This window comes from Sesamum indicum, linkage group LG4 (assembly GCF_026168435.1).
Source record: "Sesamum indicum cultivar Baizhima isolate 11 linkage group LG4, ASM2616843v1, whole genome shotgun sequence".
Taxonomy (NCBI): Eukaryota; Viridiplantae; Streptophyta; class Magnoliopsida; order Lamiales; family Pedaliaceae; genus Sesamum; species Sesamum indicum.
In genome coordinates this window covers 19591024-19610349 of record NC_142660.1, presented here as the reverse complement: position 1 = coordinate 19610349, position 19326 = coordinate 19591024, and the positions used below count along the sequence as shown (strand labels likewise).

The window sequence follows — 19326 nt, the reverse complement described above, 5'->3', positions numbered from 1 at the left end:
TTGGCATATTCCAAGCATTGTACAGCGACATGCACTCAAAATGAGAAGATCCTTGAGTATATCCAGCAAGCAAAATCCCAGTTACCACAACAAACTTTATGCATGAAAATGCTAGCAAATTGCTTCCTAGCCATGTATATGAGTCCATTTGTGTGATCTACGAATAAGACGGCAACAACGGTTGATGCTGGCAACAACGACATAACGTTAAAAACTAAACTCAGACGATGAATGAAGCATTCATCTACGTATGCCTCAACGTGGGACGAATTCAACATATCCATTTTTGACGTATGATAGTTCAGATGACATAACAAGACTTCCACCTCTTTCATGATATCAAATATGAGACTGACATGGTTATAACTCCTTAAATATCTGAAGTATTGTCGAGCTGAAATTACAAACATGTACATTAGCTGCAGATCGACTTAAGATGAACATGTTTAAGCCAAATCTTTGATTTGTGATGAGGCGAGGAGCGTTTCAGCGATTCTTATTGAATCTTTTCTCATATGCATGTCAATGGCACGAGTTGAGTTTGATATGAATGTAGAAGGGAATATAGCAGCACTGAAATACCGAAAACTGGGTTGAAACTGTAGTGGACCTGCAGGCTGCATGGGCACATTGGAGTAGAAAAGGGTGAAAGAGTACTTAGAAGCCGTTATTAAATCGTAGAGAAGTCACTAGATCAAAAAGCAAGGTTCCACAGTCTGGCTCTAGGTTCAGAATTATCTGGAAACTCGACTGATCTCACTTACTTGAAAATTCATGTAAAAGTTGCTCGACTTTCAAATAGAGTGGTTAGTTCTGCAGCTCTATGAGAGAGTTCCATATATTCCATTTACTTATAGATGGAACAGAGAATGCCGTGATGAAAAAAGCTACTGACAGCTTATTGAGATGCGTTTATTAGATCTAGCAGTTTGAGTCCTTTGTCAAAAAACCAACTCCTTGCCCGTGTATTGCAAAATCATAAAAACAGGAGAAAGTTTGGGCTTTGAAGTGCCTCGTTCCCAGGAACGGTCAGTGCAGTAAAGAGTTTCATTGACATTATTTCCTTTGGAGCAATTCGACTGAGACGAGAAGAAGACAAATTTCCACACTTAAATTGCAACTTTAAATAGCTTTATAATAGTGTCCAAGACTTCAATGCTCAATCTTGGAACAACAACTCATAAGAATCTGGAATACTTCAAGTCTTCACCTGTAAATAAGGCATATATCATAAGTGTAAGATAGCAGAACATAGAACAAAGTCTGTATGTCTGGTAGCAAAATACTTGCAACAAAACAACCCTTACTTTCTCCCCTCAGTAATCAGAGTCTTTTTATGTGTGTGTGGGTGTTTTCTGAGAGGAGAAAGTAAAAGGTTACCTTCTTGTAGTCTCTGCGTAATTGTGACGATTATATACTTCCTATATCATCTCTGTAGTAGACAGAATGAACTCGCTGGGGAAGCTGTACCAGAAGATGTTTGAATGAAGAAACACCACTATCCGTGGAAGTATGATACTCGAGCCTGTCGAAACAAACTTGATAAGATTGGAGGTAACGCACATAACAAGCTAGTTTCAGTTTGCAAATGAAATGGATAGTTAGCGTACTAAGCGTCCATAAGAGAATTATATCTAAAGTTATAGTTCCCTAGACCATTCATTGTCCTTTATGGCGTTGATATACTCCTCATCAATATATTTTTGAGCCAACCCCATTAACTGCTCAACCCCTTTTGGTTGATCTCAGGCCAATGCCGAAGCAAATGGTCCTTTCTTGAGACCATGAATGAGTATGTTAACCATTATGTCAATTCTGAGGTCTTGGACCTCCAATATTCATTATTGAATCGTCCCATAAAGCTCTTCAAGTTCTCCTCGTCCCTATATTTGATGGTGAACAAGTAAGTGGCCGAACTCTTCGCCTTCTTCTTACTGGCAAAATGGAAGGGGAACCTCTGCATCAACTGTTCAAACAAATCTATCGACATACTAACTGGATTTATGAATCATTCTTAGGCTTTTCCCGTTAGGGCGGTTACAAATAACTTAGCTTTGATAGAATTTGTCTGCCCATACAAATTCATAACTAATTCGAACGCGGCAACATGCTCTTGGGGATCTTTGGTTCCATTGTACTTAAACAAATCTAAGAACCTGAAGCTACTATCCACGACCTCCATCAAAATTCTGTTAGAAAATGGTGAGTTACTATTTTGGGCTACGATCTCTCCTCGTTTCTTAAGCTCCTCGATTGTTGGCCTAATTTTTCGATTTGCCTGCTGACATTATCAACCTCTGCTTTTGATATTCCAGGCTGCCTCGAAAACACCCTCCTGCTAGTAACTTCATTAGACATCGCTCTTTCAGGACCTTTATCAAGTCTGCCAGGTATGATTCTGTCATATTCTATCTCCACTTCTTTCCCTCTAAATAATTGCCTTTTCGCTCCATCCTTTGCGGGTGTCACTTTTCTCCTATCATATTCCATGATAGCTTTTCCACTCGGCCCCTCAATCATACTTTGAACATCTGCTCAACTTAGGTGCAAAAATTGATCCACCTCTCGTGCAGGTGTCTCATCCTTATACTAACGATCTCCTAAACGCTCCCTCCATATTGTTCGAGACTTTCTCAAGATTCCCACAAACAACGCCAAATTGATCCAAATATCTTATATAGGTCGGGTTAAGACCCCTTATGGTTGCAGGCCGGGTCGTAGGCGATCCAAAACTTTCTAAGATGTGAATCCTGAGAAAAAAAGAAGCACGTTAGGCTTGGTAGGAAGCCTCCAGCTAAGGCCCTCCGATGCTTACGTTAGAATAAGTGAGGTCGAAAACGATCTTGAAGACTTAAATGCAGTCGAAAGATTATTAAATGCAACATAACATAAAAGCTCATAATTAGTAATATTTATAGGTTTCCACACCCATATTGGGTAACTCCACATCGCAACATTTGGAAGAATGCCGGTTAAAAGATCCAATGGTTGATAATCCGGGTCGGATTGGACGGGTCGGTCCAGTGACCGGACCCATTAATAAGTGCGGGGATCTTGTCCCCTTGTTATTTGTCTGCATTTGAGGGGCATTTTCGTCATTTTGTTAAGAGGGAGGGTTATTACCCTTAATTAATAATATTGATTTACCACAAATTTTAAGTTATGATCTTTTATAATGTAGTGAAAACTTAATTCTTTTTATAGTATATTATTATGTTAATAATTAATAATTATATATAACAAATCGTGAACGTTACAACTGCTATTGTACATATGATTTTATGACGTGGGTGAGGAACTTTTCAAATTTATATCTGCTCTCTAATCAACCAATCATGTGGAAATCCACGATACTCGGACTGATCGATTATACTTTTATGGGACTTGGAAAATAATAAATTGGAACAAGTAAATCTATATTTATAAATGCTTAAATCCCAAAATAAAAGATTTTGGTCCCACAGCCACGACAATGCATCACCAGCCTGCCTGCTGCTGACGTGCAGACCAAAAATCCACACAGCCACATTGTATACGCATACTTAAGAATGGAATGTCCTCCACAAGTAACTGTTACAATTAATGATAATTAAAAAACAAAGGTTACAGAAATACTGAAACTGAAAGAATTCCATTTCCAAGAATCATATTCTTCTATAATTCTTTATATTTTGTTTTTCTTATGGTAATCTAAATTTATATTAAAAAATAAAAAGGAAATAGAAGTTGAAATTGTTCTTGAGGGTTTAGGACATCTTGTTAACAATGGAGAGCATAATCCATAGAGGCCCCTTATATTGAACAATGTTTGTAACAGCAGCAAAAGGAAGATTTCACACTGCCTAGATTTTCCACCCTTTGGACTCGGGACCATCCTAATTCAGTTCTTGCTTTCTTGAGAAACACCAAAAATCCCTTTTTTCTTGTTATGTTCCATCATTACCATCACTGCTGTCTGCCCTTTTATCATAACCCCTCTTTCATTCTTGGAAAAAAAAAAAAACTTTTTTTTTTCAGTTTTTTCCCCTGTTTTTTGGATGTGGGAATGAACTGTGCGGTTTGAGGTATGGCATTGTGATGAGAAATTGATAGAATGGATTGCATGAAGTTGGGTTGTAAAGCAGACGTGTTTCACATGGAGGGCCAGAGTTGGTCAGTTTTTCTTTTTGAAGTCTTTTTCTGGGCTATGATTCTAGTTTCCTTATTTGAAAAATGATTTAGGAGGCTATTTTGAGATGATTTTGGGTTTTTCAGGTAAATTTATGAGGTGGGCTGGTTTTTGTTTGAGCTATTTCTTGTTAGTAATGAATATTTGTGTGGTTGGGTGGCGATATGATGTTTGAAGCTTGAACCATAGGCTCAAAGCTGCTCTTATGGAGTGTGTGGATGATGACAGCTAATATTTGTATGATTTACTGTTATATTGCTGCATTTGTATATCTTTCTTGTAGTGTTTTAGATATTGCTGTTCAATTGTCCAAAATTAGTATACTTAGTTCTTACCGATGGAAGTTGGATATAACTCAGTTTAGTGGTATCTAGATGCGTTGCTTTTTTTGCTTATCTGCTTGAGCATTTTTGGCTGTGAAGATTCTTTTAGTTTACCACAATGGATCGACTTATTTGCACGAAAAGAAAGGAAGTTTAGAGGTGTTTGTTTGATTCGTATTTCAGTGCATTAAGAAAGTATATGCAACCTCTGGGAAAAATCTCTTGATAAGTCCTCAATGTATCACAAGGAAGGCGGTGATTGTTTGTTGCGTTTTTCAACACATTGATATGAATAACCGGAATAAATTGTAAAGTATGATGACTTGGTTCAAATCCGATCTTTTTCATAACAGAAAGTGGTGTATCTGAGCAGCCGACAAATAGATGAAATGGTTGCTAGTCTTTAAGTACATTGGAGAAAGAAAATGAAGTAATACTACTTAGGTTAGTGTCTTGACTTTTTCTTTCTTCACTCTCACGTTATGACTATAGCTGGAAGTTCCTGTTTTGTGCTTGCTATTGTAAACTGAAGATGTTTTTCAATGGTGAACGGCAGTAAAAATAATGAGGGGTGATTTTCTAACTTTAAAATGTTGAAATAGATCCTGCAATTTCGCCTTTGAACTTCCTAAGGGTGTCTAGTTTCTTTGTTTATACATATTGGGATGCATAAAATAGGCAATGTCTATGAATTAACACATTTGACTCCTCAATCATTCGTCACCCATGGACTCATTACATTATAATGTGTCAAACTTAGCTACTCATTGAATATTTTACGACTTCACAATCTTGTTGATACAGAACCTAGGGGCCTTGAATTCATGTCAAACATAAGTTGCATCAACTTTTGAAGGGCTTACAATGAAAGTGCTTCGCATGGTTTATTTAAACATGTCTGGATTTTCCGTAACTCTTACAGGATGAATATTTCTCTTATTGAGACTCGGCTAATTTCAGGCTGTGCACCTCTGGCCTTCCCAGTGATGTTTGCATAGAAGTTGGAGAGATGTCATTCCATCTTCACAAGGTCTGAATTGTATGCCACCTTGAAGTTTGTTTCTTTGTTGTGCATATTTTTTGATGAGCTATATATATTTCTTGGAACCTCTTCAAAGTTGTCAATCTTCATATTCTCAATATAGTCACGAAGAGGAACAAAATGTGAGAGCTTTCAATTCTTTTTTGCTGATCGTATCTATCTCCATTTTTTAGTTTCCCTGTTTGCTCAGCAGATGACTCTAAATTGACCCTTTTTCTTCGGCAATATCTTCCAGTTTCCTCTGTCGTCAAGGAGCCAATTGCTGGAGAAACTTATCCAAGAATTTTCTGCAAGCCAGGAGAACGAGGAAGAAACAAAATGTGTTTTGTCTCTTCACGATTTGCCTGGGGGAGCAACGTCCTTGTTGCTCATAGCCAAGTTCTGTTATGGTGTTAAATTCGAAATTACTGCTGCAGAAGTAGTCAGTCTCAGGTGTGGCGCTGAGTATCTTCAAATGACCGAAGATTATGGAGAAGGGAACCTCATCTTAGTAACAGAAGTTTTCCTTGATAACGTGCTCAGAAGCTGGGTAGATACGATTAAAGCCCTTGAAACTTGCGAAGCAGTGCTTCCCCTTTCGGAAGAACTTCATATAATTTCAAGATGCATCGACTCCCTTGCTACTAAAGCTTGTGCCGGTCCGACTCTTTCCAGTCTGCCTATGTCATGCCTGAGTGCCGCTCAGAGTCCAACAGCTCCATGGAATGGGATACATTCAACTTCCAAGCCATGCCCCAAGACAGAGGATTGCTGGTACAAGGATGTTGCAACTCTTGAACTCCCTCTCTTCAAAAGGTTGGTGCTGGCTGTTGGTTATAAGGGCATGACATCCGACAGAATTGCCGGGTCGATAATGTTCTATGCTACAAGGTATCTCCCCTTGAATGGCAGGCAATCGAGCTTTCCCCAAAGAAATCCAGGATCAAGAATCCCCATTATGTCTGATGCTGATCAGAGGACTCTAATTGAAGAGATAATCAGGTTACTCCCAAATCAAATGGGTGCCACACCTACCAACTTCTTGCTACGACTTCTACGAACATCCATGATTTTACAGGCTAGTCCAACAAGCCGAGAGACCTTGGAAAGGAGGATCGGGGCCCAACTGGATGAAGCAGTTCTGCAGGACCTTCTTATACCGAACACGGGCTACTCTGTCGAGACCCTTTATGACATCGAATGTGTTCAGCGGATAGTCAGTCATTTCTTGTTTGTGAATCGGGAGGACCATGATTCCAACTTCAACTCTGTGGTAGAGGAGGACCAGTTGGCAGACAGTTATCATTCACTTACGCCTATGACAATGGTGGCTAATTTGTTAGACAAGTATCTAGCTGAGGTTGCACCAGATGTCAACTTGAAACTGGACAAATTCCTGTTACTTGCTGCTACAATCCCGGACTATGCTAGGCCGACAGATGATGGAATTTACCGAGCGATAGATATATACTTAAAGGTATATCTGCGTATCTAGACTCAGTTATTAGGTAACCTCAAATCTTTCATTTCAAGGCTGACAAAACTTTGTTAACCGCAGGCACATCCCTGGTTGACAGATTCAGAGAGGGAACAGCTCTGCCGGCTCATGAACTGCCAGAAGCTCTCCTTAGAAGCCAGCAGCCATGCAGCTCAGAATCAGAGACTACCGTTGCGGGTCATCATCCAAGTTCTATTTTATGAGCAGCTACGACTACGGACGTCCGTTGCTGGTTGGTTCTTCGTCTCAGACAACCTCGAAAACTCACAAAACTTAAGTGGAAGCATCGGACAAACAGAGGACCGTGCCATCCCAGTGAACTCCAAAAGAGGCCAAATCTCCACACTTAATGACATGCAGGAACGGGTGTCCGGGCTTGAGAAGGAGTGCGAGAACATGAAACATGAGATAGAGAAGCTCGTGAAGACAAAGGGAAGCTGGAGCAATTTTCGTAAGAGATTTGGTTTAAGGTTTAAGTCCAAATCATTCGACTTCAAGTCGACAATGTTGCCGTGCAATGGAGAAGCACTTCAACCATCAAGCAAAGCTGTTCTGGATAAGAAACAGGATCATGATCAGAGCAAGTTAGCTAATTAATTTTGGAAGTTTAGGTGAATTCTTACATAGATATGTCATTCTTTTACTTCGTATGATCCTAACCTTTGGCATATAAACTAGGCTGTGGATGTTAAGATTTGATCTTGTTTCTTCTGCCAACTTTTTTATTTTATTTTTTAATTTCAAATTACATCTGATTTTCGTGATTACTATTTTATGTCAATGCTAAAATAAATATCCATGTATTATTGCGAATTCTTGATACATTTATTAGTACGCACTTGAAGGGTAATAATTGTATTTTCCTATATATAAAAAATAAGTTTTTTTTTTTGTAATTAATAGTGAGTAAAATGATATTTTTGTAATTTAATAAATATTTTCTTGAATAATTAAAAGAGTAAATTACGACGGGTTCTTATGGAGTTAGTCATAATTACAATTATTTTCTCGTTATTTTGAAAATTACAAATACTTTCATAATTAATAATCGTCTAACAATACCCCTTGTGGCAGTCCGTTATAGGACAATATCCGTTACATGACCATTAATTTTAGAGGTATTCATAATTTTTCAAACAATGAGGGGGTATTTTATGATTATGAGGGTAAATTACAACGACCTCTCCTGAGGTTTGGCATAATTACGGATACATCCTCGTTATTTGAAAAATTATAAATATCCCTCTTGATGTTTGATGAAATTACGTAATCCTTGAATAGAAGTATGAAATTATCAACTATGCCCTTACTGTATTTTTTTTCAAAAAAAAAAAAAAAACTTGTAAAAGAAAATCAATCGAAGTGGATGAAAAAGTTTGAAAAATTATAAATAAATTATCCATTTAGTCAATAAAGAATAAATAAAATTATAATTTTTAGTATATAAGGGCATTTTGGTTAGTTCATCACAAAAAATGTATGAAACCCTAACGGAGACTTATGGAATGAGCTAATTGTTGACAACCGTTAAAATCAATAGATATTTATAATTTTTCAAATAACGAGGGGGTATTCGTAATTATTCCAAACCTCAAAGGAGGTCGATGTAATTTACCCTAATTATAACGAACCTCCTGGGATCTCTTTGTAATTTATTCATAATTATAATCCATGAAAGAATATAATTCCAAATTTGTACAAACAGAAAAAAAAAATTAAAGCAAAACCTCTATAAATTAATAATATTGGGACTATGTAATTTTATTAATTTAAAAAAATATTAATTAATTGATAAATTAATAATTTATTAATTTAATGAGATTTTTTTTATTCAACGACCTTACGTTATTCTTGGTTACTACAACAAAATGGATGTCAATCACTTATTGGATTACAAGGGTGAAAATGATACATGTTTGGAGGGCCAAAGTTTAGAAGAAATTGTAACTAGTGTTATTGAAAATCATATTGAGAACACAACACTTGAGGTTTTGGATGCATTGGGGAAATTTGAAGAGGAAAAGCTCGATTTAAATTTTAAAAAGTAAATAATAGATCCATATTTTACTAAGTTGTCCTAATTATATTTGTAATTTTATAAAATTATTAATTTATAATATTGAGGGGATCATAAATTATTTATATAAGGGTTTTTCAAAAAATTATTATTTTATTAATTCATCAAAATTATTAATTTAGACCTTGTGTCCAATTTGGATCAAGAAAAATTATTATTTTATAGAGATTATTATATATATGTATATACGAATGCATACACATCTTGATATTCCTTTTTAATGTTCATTATGTTATACTCTTTTGTATCCCCCATGAAGTTCTGTAATTATAATAGTTATTAGTGTAGCTTATAACCACAATTTTGGTGGTCTATAACTATCACCATGCATTTCATTTGTAAATAAACTTTTGAGAGAATAAGAAAGTAATTTGAAGGAGAATACATATATTCTCTAAGTTTATAACACGTTATCAGCACTGCGTTATACTCGATCAAGGTAGAGTGTTAATTTTTCTAGTATCATTCTTACTCTGTATTTGTTTACCTCTACAGTATCATAGTTATTTTTATTCTTGATTATTTAATAATAAAATATGAGTAATTATATTCTGTATACTTCAATATCTCCTGAAGTGGACATATATAAATAAAAAAAAAATTCTATCATATTTGATATTGCCTCCAGAAGTAGGCATACAATTTTCGATTTCATTCCCTGAAGTGGATGTGTTCCATAAAATTTCATTGCTTCCTGAAGTACATAATGGTTAAAATCATCTCCAGTAGTAGGTGAAATATTTTGTACTAATTATTTGTAATATCATCCCTCAAGCGTTGATAAGTATAATGTTTGATTTTCTCACCACCTGAAGTGTTTTGAGATAATGGCTTGACCAAGAAGCCCGATGCTTCTTTGTTTATTTAATTGATTCGTGTTATTTTTTTTTTCGATATCATAGTATAGCTATTGTTATTAAAATATGACTAACTTGAAGTTAATTTAATTAACTTACTTTACCTACATAGTTTTCTTCCATATGCCCATGTATGTATTTTGCATGGTTTGCTAGTATATTTACATGCAATAAAATTTATTTGTTAAGAAAACAACTTTCACATGAATACCATTTAATTGCCATTTTTAATATTATAAGATTTAAGCCAAACTTAAATATACTTACTTCATGTATGCATGCATGCCATACTAATTCAAATTAATTATATGGTAACTTATATGTTACTTAATGTTAGTAATGTTTTATGTCATTTTTACTTTATATCATGTGTAAAATATTTTATTTTACTTTATATGTATATGTTGAATATTATGCTAAAAGTGCGTATTAACTTGTTGTAGCTTAATGGTCAATCTCACAAAATTGCATTACGTTGCTCTTGATGCTTCTGGAAAAAAAACTATCTATCATGGGTTCTTGATGTCGAATTACATTTGGCAAGTAACAAACTAGGAGAAACAATAAAAGAAATTACTAGTGCTTCTGAGCAAGACTGTGCTAAAGCGATGATTTTGCTTCATTATCACTTTATGAGAGCCTGAAGTCTCAATATTTAACAGTCAAAAGTCTTTTTCAACTCTGAAAAAATTTAAAGGATCGATTTGATCATCAAAAGACTGTAATCTTACCACGTGCAAGATATGAGTAGATACAATTGCGACTACAAGATTTCAAACCAATTGCTGAATATAATTATGAGATGTTTCGAATTGTATCAAAATTGAGGTTATGTGGAGAAAATGTGATGGATGAACAAAATGTTGGAAAAAAACATTTTCTACTTTTCATGCATCAAACCTTGTACTTCAGCAGCTATGCAGAGAACGTGAGTTCAAAACCTATTCAGAGTTCATTTCATGCCTGCTTGTTGTAGAAGAAAATAATCAGTTTTTGTTGAATAACCATCACACGCGATCCACTGATTCCAAACTACTTCCTGAGAATTCAAGTTCATTGTTTGAAGCAAATGCTACTTCTTCACGAAAGGGGCATGGTCGATACCATGGCTCACCACGGGGCCATTCTTATGGACGTGGTCGTGGCGGTTGTGGTTATGGTCGTGATAATGGTTGTGGAAATCATCATAATACATGGATTAATCCCAATATTCAGAAGAACAATGGGAACAAGGCAAAGAATCAACAAGAGAAAATTACAAATGGAGATCTTTGCCATAGATGTGGGATGTCTAGATATTGATCCTGTACCTGTCGTACGGCACAACATCTAGTCAAATTATACCAGGCTTTTGTGAAAGCAAAAGGTAAAAAAGTTGAGACTAATTTTGTTGAGACTGTAATCTCAGACAATACCCACATGGATGCATCAGATTCTTTCCAGTCTATTAAAAATGATGATAAAGATCTCCCTGAGTTTCCCTTACAGCTTATTGATTAGATTTATCTCATATGTTATTAGTATGTTTCAATTATTAAGTTATGTTTACTTTCATTTGTAGGGTATTTTTTTTAAATACTGTAATATTTTAATATGAATGAAGTTTTTCTTTTACGTATTATATTTATATCAAATGGATCAAGCCATTACAAATCTCAATAATAAGGAGTATTGTCTTGTTGATAGTGCCACTATGCATGCAATTATGAGAAACAAGAAATTTTTCACAAACTTGTTAATGACAAGAACCAATGTGAGTACTATTTCAAGAGCTAGTATTCTTATTGAAGGCTCCGGAAGAGCTACTATCTTATTATTTGAAAGAACAAGATTACATATCAATGATGCCTTATATTCTAGCAAATCACAAAGGAATTTATTGAGTTTTAAGGATATTCGACAAAATGGTTTTCATATTGAAACTATGAATGAAAATGGTATCAAATATCTGTACCTTACAACATATAAAACTGACGAGAACAAGTTTTAGAAAGAATGAGAATATATACTTCTAGTTTATATGGCACATTGATAAGTTCCGTTGGAAACACATAGTATCACTAACTCGAAGTTAGTTGATCAAAGTATTTTTACTTTTTGGCATGATAGACTTGGCCACCCAGGTAAAACAATAATGTATAGGGTCATTGAAAATTTAGATAGACACCCACTAAACGACATGAAATTCCTTGTTAAAGGTGATTTTATATGTTCAGCTTGTTCTCTTGAAAAATTAATTACTAAGCCATCTATGACAAAAGTGATGTAGGATCTCCTAGGTTTCTTGAACGAGTTCAAGGAGATATATGCGGGCCAATAACACCGTCATGTGGGCCATTCAAATACTTTATGGTGTTGATTGACGCATCAACATGTTGGTCACATGTAAGCTTGTTGTCAACATGAAATATTGCTTTTGCAAAACTGTTAGTCCAAATTATTAAATTGAGAACTCATTTTACTGATTATCCTATTAAAAAAAAATAAGATTAGATAATGCGGGAGAATTTACTTCTAAATTCTTCAATGATTATTGTCAATCAATTGAGATAGTTGTGGAGCATCCAATTGCTCATGTATATACTCAAAACTACTTGGCAGAGTCATTAATTAAGCAGTTATAATTAATAGCTAGACCCTTATTGGTGAGATCAAAATTACCTTCATCAACATGGAGGCATGCAATTTTGCATGCAACAGCTCTAATTCGTTTTGGACCTACCGCTTACCATAAATTTTCTCCATTATAATTTATCTTTGAAAGAGAACCAAATATTTCTCATTTAAAGGTGTTTGGTTGTGCGGTGTATGTCCCGATACCCCCTTCTTAATGAACTAAAATAGGGCCACAAAAGAGATTTGAAATTTATGTTGGTTATGAGTCTCCTCAAATATTAAGTACCTTGAACCAATGACCAATAATCAATTCACTGCTAGGTACTTGGATTGTCAATTTGATGAGACAATAGTCCCGACATTATGGGGAGTAGATAAGGAGATTAAAAGGAAAGATATTGCATGGAATCAACATCTATATCTTTTATGGGTCCACGGACAAATGATAGTGAACTTGAAGTTCAATAGATTATACATTTGCAAAGTGTTGCATATAGGCTACCAGAAGCGTCGATAGATACAAAAAAGGTCACAAAATCACATATTCCGGCTGAAACTGTTCCAGCTCATTTAAAAGCCCCTGAAGCAATTCTTACTCAATGAAAGGCATCTGAGTCACAAATACGCCAGAAGCGTGGTAGACCACTTGGCTCTAAAGATGCAAATCCTCGAAAGAGAAAGGAATATATCGTCTCAATTAATCACAATGCTAATGTGACCGTTAGTACTATCTCTAAGGATAAGATCTCTGAAGCGGCCTTATCTGAAGACTATAAAGTAATGAGTAAGATCTCTAAAACAGTTACGATGTCTATTAATTATGCTCATAACAGTTTAGGTTGGCATCGAAAAGAAATTGAAATGAATGATAATTTTGCTTATTCTGTAGCCGTCAAAATCATTGATGAAGTTGAAAATGATTCTCAAACTATGGAGGAAATTCGATAACGAAATTATTGAAAAATTGGAAAAAAGTCATATAAGATGAGCTAGACTCGCTAAATGAGCGAGAAGTATTTGGATCTATAACTCCAACACCAAAAGGTGTTAAGTCAATTGGCTATAAGTGAGTGTTTGTATGAAAGAGAAATGAACGAAATGAAGTTGTAAAGTACAAAGCTAGACTTGTGGCCTAAGGCTTTACTCAAAAGCCCGAAATTAACTATACTGGAATATATTCACCTATAGTGAATGCAACCACACTTAGATTAGATATCTGTATCCAATGACCCATACAGATATGCAGTTACCACATCCATGAGCTGCATTTGCAGTTGTTCAATTACTGATAAACTAATTAAAAATCCGGGCACTTGATTCATACGAAATTTAAATATATATAAAACTGTGTCCATTAGATCATATCAGACGGTATGATTTAAAATCACATGGCCTGATTCAACAATACAACATCTTGAATGATTAGTCTTATATTTCGAGTACGATATCTCGACATCTGTAAATTCAATAAGTCTAAAATTTTACCAAATGTATTTTTTTTGTAAGTTTTTTATCATATCTAACTATCTGATCTGAATGTTGATGGCTCGATTAACCTATGTTGTTCAACAATGTAAGATGATAGTTACATCAATGTTATACTAATATTTATAAATATATAAAATTTGTAGATAGTGAACATATATTAATTTCAACTATCTATGTAAAAATTTTATAATTCCATCTCATGATTTAAAATAATAATAATAATAATAATAGTAGTAGTAGTAATAATAAGAGCCGTAAATGTTTTTCTAAAATTGTTATTTATTAAGAGATCAATTTTGACATTCCATTTTTGACTGGTGACAATTTCTAAAGTGGATAAAAATTCTTCCTCGTATTTTTCTTCTCCTATTTCCTTATTCTTATTTTCTTCTTCTACTTCTTTATTCTTACTAATTTCAATCCTTTCAAGTCTGTTTGTAAGAGACTGTTTGTATTTTTTAATATTCTTTATCTCTTCTTTTAACTTTTCGACTTCAATTTTGAGATCCTCTATAGTAGAGGGATTATCTCTAATGGAATGTTTTTCATTAAGTAATTTCTTGACCTCACTATTGTATATGGTTCAAAGGGTTTATTAATAGTCCTATCATGAAATGGGATAGGCTCAGATGTGGAGGCATTATTACTATCAATCTTGCTTAGGATAATGTCCCTAACTTTAGGATCCTTTATTTCCCTAAGTAATTCAATAATATGATTATCTGTGAGAACATTTATTTTTCCCATTTCTTTAAATTTTGCCATTAATTCATAAAATTTTTGATGTGAGTTATCTTCCTGCCTACATGAGCAAGATGGCTCTTCTTCTTCAGATTCAGAAGTGGTTGATGAATATTCAAAATTCTCTTCGATATTTTTAAGTTCATTTTGCTCTTCCGATTCTTCTGATTCAGAGGATTCTTCTTTTTCTGAAAATATTATATTGAGTATTTCTTGTTTTTCTTCTTCTTGTAAATTAAGATTATTTATTTTCTTTTTCAGCCTTCTACCTTTTTTGTTTCTGCATCTATTAGCAAGATGATCTGTTTCTCCACAAATATAGCAGCTTCTTATTTTCTTTGTGGTATTATTCTTAGCCTTCCATTCATTTTTTCTAGCTAAGTCTTTTTCTTTATTTATTGCTTTTCTAAATTTTCTCTTTTTGTACCTTTTTTCCTTAAACCTCGAAGTTCTATTCCTAGAGATTTTTGATTTATCGGATGGTTTCATTTCCATCCCAAATTGGGCACAAAACTGTCCTAATTGGCTTTTCTCTGTCAAATTTTGTCTTTTAATTTATTTATTTAATCTAATTTCGTTGCATAAATTTAATCCTTCCTGAATGCAGGTTCCAATTAACTTCCCATAAGTATATTGATTATAGTTGATATGCAGGTCTCCTTTTCTTAGGACATTTCTAACCCTTTCTGCAAAAAGATGAGGGAGGCCGTCTATAAATTTAGACTTCCAATGAGAATCATTTGACTCTGGGAGTTCCATTACTCTACTAAGGAATACATCTTTGTACCATCTAAATGAAGTTAATGTTTTACATTTTAAATTCTGTAAAAGTGTTCGAATATTTTCACTATTATCTGACCATCTACCTGTAAAATGCTCAACTATGTTTATGGCTAATGTATAAACTGCCTTTTCTTCTGAGATATTATTTTCAATTTTTACTGTATTTAATATTTCATCTTTATCAGTTTGGCTGAGATAATTATCCCACCATCCCTTTAATTGGCCAGTAAATCCAGCTATGATCATTTTAGCAATAGATTTATCGGAATTATTATTTCCTTTACAAATAGTACTGTACATCATCATTCTATGTATAGTATTATAGATTTGTCTTTCTGTAAATCCATCAATGTTCCATTCATAAATTTATTTCCCATTATAACTATTTTGGTCAATTATCTCTTGTTCTTCATAAAGGACATCTTGGGGTGTTGGCCTAGGATAATAAAATTTGGTTTGCATTGGCTTCCTGACGAATTTTTCTATTTTGTTAATTTCCTCCATAAATTCGTCTTCATAATCCTGAGGATCTCGCGGCCAGCCCCCTTTAATGGAGGGCTGGCAGCCTGGCCGGCTGACCGCGGCCTGCCTTTAATTTTTTTTTAATTTTTTAAAATTAAAATTTTCCCCCACCCTCATCCACCATTATAAATTGGACGGATGAAGGTGGGTGGAAACTCACTTCATCCACCAGCAAAAATTTTCACCCACCTTCATCTTATACCGTGAGTTTGTCTTCAATTTTTTTTTTCCACACAAATGGATAGACGATCAGTCTACGGTCCTCATGATAGTACTGTATTATCTCAACAAGCCCAACATAGGTCTGACGATATTCCAGATGGTGACCTAGACGCCGTACTCATTTCACGGCGTGCGGATGGTACCTTTTGGAGCTACTTTAACCAAAATAATATGTCCGAGCGTGTACAAGAAATCCTACACCAAATAGGATTTTATGGAGTTTATAGGTGCGGACGCCTTCAATTAAATCAACACCTCATCACTGCATTAGTGGAGAGGTGGCGATCGGAGACGCACACTTTTCATTTTCGTGTAGGGGAAGCCACAATTACCCAACAAGATGTACAAATAATTTGGGCACTCCCAATAGACGGCGAGCCGGTGACTGGAATTGATTTCGACCGCACAACACAACAATGGCAAGAATATTGCCTGACTTACATAGGCTTTAGCCCGGATGCAAATGTGTTGAAGGGCTCGAGATTACAGACATCGGCAATTACATCTCATTTGGCGGCGGTCAAAATTACTTATAATACTCCCCAGGCTGTCGTCGTCCAGTACGCACGTGCCGTTGCATTACTTTTATTTGGGGGATTGATGTGCCCAAATTCCTCAGGTAACTATGTCTCATTACTATATCTTTCAAAATTAGAAGATATAAAAACCGCGAGGAACTATAGTTGGGGGAGTGCTGTGCTGGCATTTTTATATCGCGAATTGTGCAATGCCAGCACAAAAGGCAAAGCGGCAATTGGTGGAGCGCTGCAATTGCTACAGGTAAAATTGACTTAAAAAGTCTTACACATTTTTTTTTTTTGCTATTGATATTCATTAATAACACATATTTGTATTGTTCGTGTAGATTTGGGCGTGGTCACGAATTACGCCACTTTATCCTGGACTTGGTGCCCAACGGCTATTTATGGGCCAAGTGCAAATGGACAATAATCGCTGGCTCCCAGCAGCACCATATGGTGCTACTTGGAATTGTCAGCACACTTTCACCACTACAGTTCGGGGAACTGTACGAGTCATACGAGAAATTTTGGATGAGATGCAGACGGATCAGGTAACTAAATTTTAATATTATTCGTATATTTATACCGTGAATTAAATTCATATTAATTTACATCTTTGTTTTTATTACAGTTCATATGGCAGCCGTATGACATGGACTCGGATGTCATTATGGCTTACGCCGATGAATTGAACCCCCAATTGTGGAGGTCATCTGTTCCGTTGATATTCTACGCAATAGTTGAAATGCATCGTCCCGAACGAGTTGTTCGCCAATTCGGGATGAGGCAGAATGTACCAGAATCGACGGATACCCGTGATATGAGCCTCCATCAGATTTCCCGTAAAAATCACGCGGGCGCAGATTGGTCTCTGCAACACATACAATACATCAATAGATGGCAAAGACGATATGACACGGTTGTACATAGGCCACTCATTTCTAATAGAAGGGAAACAGAACGAGGTTATTGGGAGTGGTACTACAACATAACAAGAAATTTCGTGTCGTCATCTACTGATAGACGTGTGGAAAACGGGTACCAACCTGGAGAAGCACCTATGTTGCAAGTTGTGGTACGTTATTATATAATATTACATGTTTTATTTTATATATATTTTAACAACACAAGGCTAATTATTTTTCTACACTTTTCAGGCAAATGAGGTGAATGCCCTTGAAACTTTATGTCGATCTAGACCACCAAATATCGAAGGATATAGTCAATTGGTGGATAGATTTGAACATGGGTTACATATTATCAAGGAGGCTATAACCCAATAGCCACAACAAATTGCTTCTCCATCCGATGATGCTCCCACAACATCCCACAGGCAAAGAAGAAGTTCTAGCCGAATGTCAACTGGTTCAGTTGAACGTCGTGATATTGGGGTGGATATAGCTGGTCCTTCTACAGTATATCCACCTCAAGATTATTACGTACCTCAACCGCCTCAAGATTATTATATGCCTCAACCATCTCAAGGTGATTGGTTTCAATCGACTCCATATATGTCAAATCAAACACAAGATTTTTCTCTTGACCTTGGTCTTGGTTTTAATCAACCATATACACAAGGATATAATATTTCACCAATTCCATTTCCATCATTTGGTGCATATCGTGACAATGTGGAGTCAAGTTCTGAAACATCAAGTCGGTTTGTTGGTGAAGAAAATGAGGCGCAAAATGAGCTAGTTCAAAATGTGAGCGAGGAAATTAGAAGACCTCGACGTCAACGCCACAGACGACATTGTGGAACGGGTGGACATTTTTGATATTTGTAATTGTATACATTTAATGTAATTTTTTACAATTGTACAAAATAATAAATAACTATTACATTTGTACCCTTAATTGTAATTTTTTAAGTTAATGCAATGTTAATTTTATTAATTTTGGATTTTAGTATATTGTTATTAATTATATTTAAATTAAATTATATAATAATAATTTAAACGAAAAAAAAAAAGCAGAATTCCCAAGTCGGGAAACAGAATCCCGACTTGGAGTCGGGTTTCAGGATCCCGACTTGGAGTCGGGTTTCAGAATCCCGACTCCAAGTCGGGATTCAAAAACCCGACTTGAAGTCGGGATTTTGTTTCCCGACTTGGGGAATTCTGCATTTTTTCCCCTTTATTTAATGACGAGTCGCGATTCGACATGTTTTTGTTATATATTTAAAAATAATTATAATAAAATAATTTTTTTTATAATAAAAAAATAATTAACTCCACTTATTTCACCTACATGTGTGGGTTATATGTGATTATATTTTTAAATTATGTATGATGTAATTATATTTTAATTCAACACATGCCAGTCATATATTAATGTATTAACACGACAATGGTGCGGATTTTTCTAATTGATATCATATGATATAATATTGTATTGATATAGCATTTTTTAATATTTCTCGCTCTTCGCCAGAACATAACAGGAATAAGGTTCTACACAAGATTAATAAAAACATCGAATTTTTAACC

The 19326-nt window shown here is 35.1% G+C and overlaps 2 protein-coding genes across 4 annotated transcripts; both read left to right on the top strand.

The window, feature by feature from the left end:
- Positions 1-3689: 3689 nt before the first annotated feature.
- LOC105161093 (BTB/POZ domain-containing protein At5g03250) lies at positions 3690-7813 on the top strand. 3 transcript variants are annotated; one of them, XM_011078667.3, is made up of 4 exons: positions 3690-4152; positions 5452-5521; positions 5769-6989; positions 7071-7813. In XM_011078667.3, the coding sequence occupies exons 1-4, from the start codon at positions 4094-4096 to the stop codon at positions 7605-7607; spliced, it is 1887 nt and encodes a 628-aa protein (XP_011076969.1). In that variant the 5' UTR covers positions 3690-4093; the 3' UTR covers positions 7608-7813. The 3 variants fall into 3 exon arrangements, with proteins under 3 accessions (XP_011076969.1, XP_088735556.1, XP_088735557.1); XM_088879430.1 differs by having other exon boundaries at positions 3692-4152; positions 5414-5521; XM_088879431.1 differs by lacking the exon at positions 3690-4152 and adding an exon at positions 4231-4935.
- Positions 7814-16331: 8518 nt separating this feature from the next.
- LOC148788531 (serine/threonine-protein phosphatase 7 long form homolog) lies at positions 16332-17829 on the top strand. The gene is made up of 4 exons (XM_088880117.1): positions 16332-17096; positions 17182-17388; positions 17481-17679; positions 17768-17829. The coding sequence occupies exons 1-4, from the start codon at positions 16332-16334 to the stop codon at positions 17827-17829; spliced, it is 1233 nt and encodes a 410-aa protein (XP_088736243.1).
- Positions 17830-19326: the final 1497 nt, after the last annotated feature.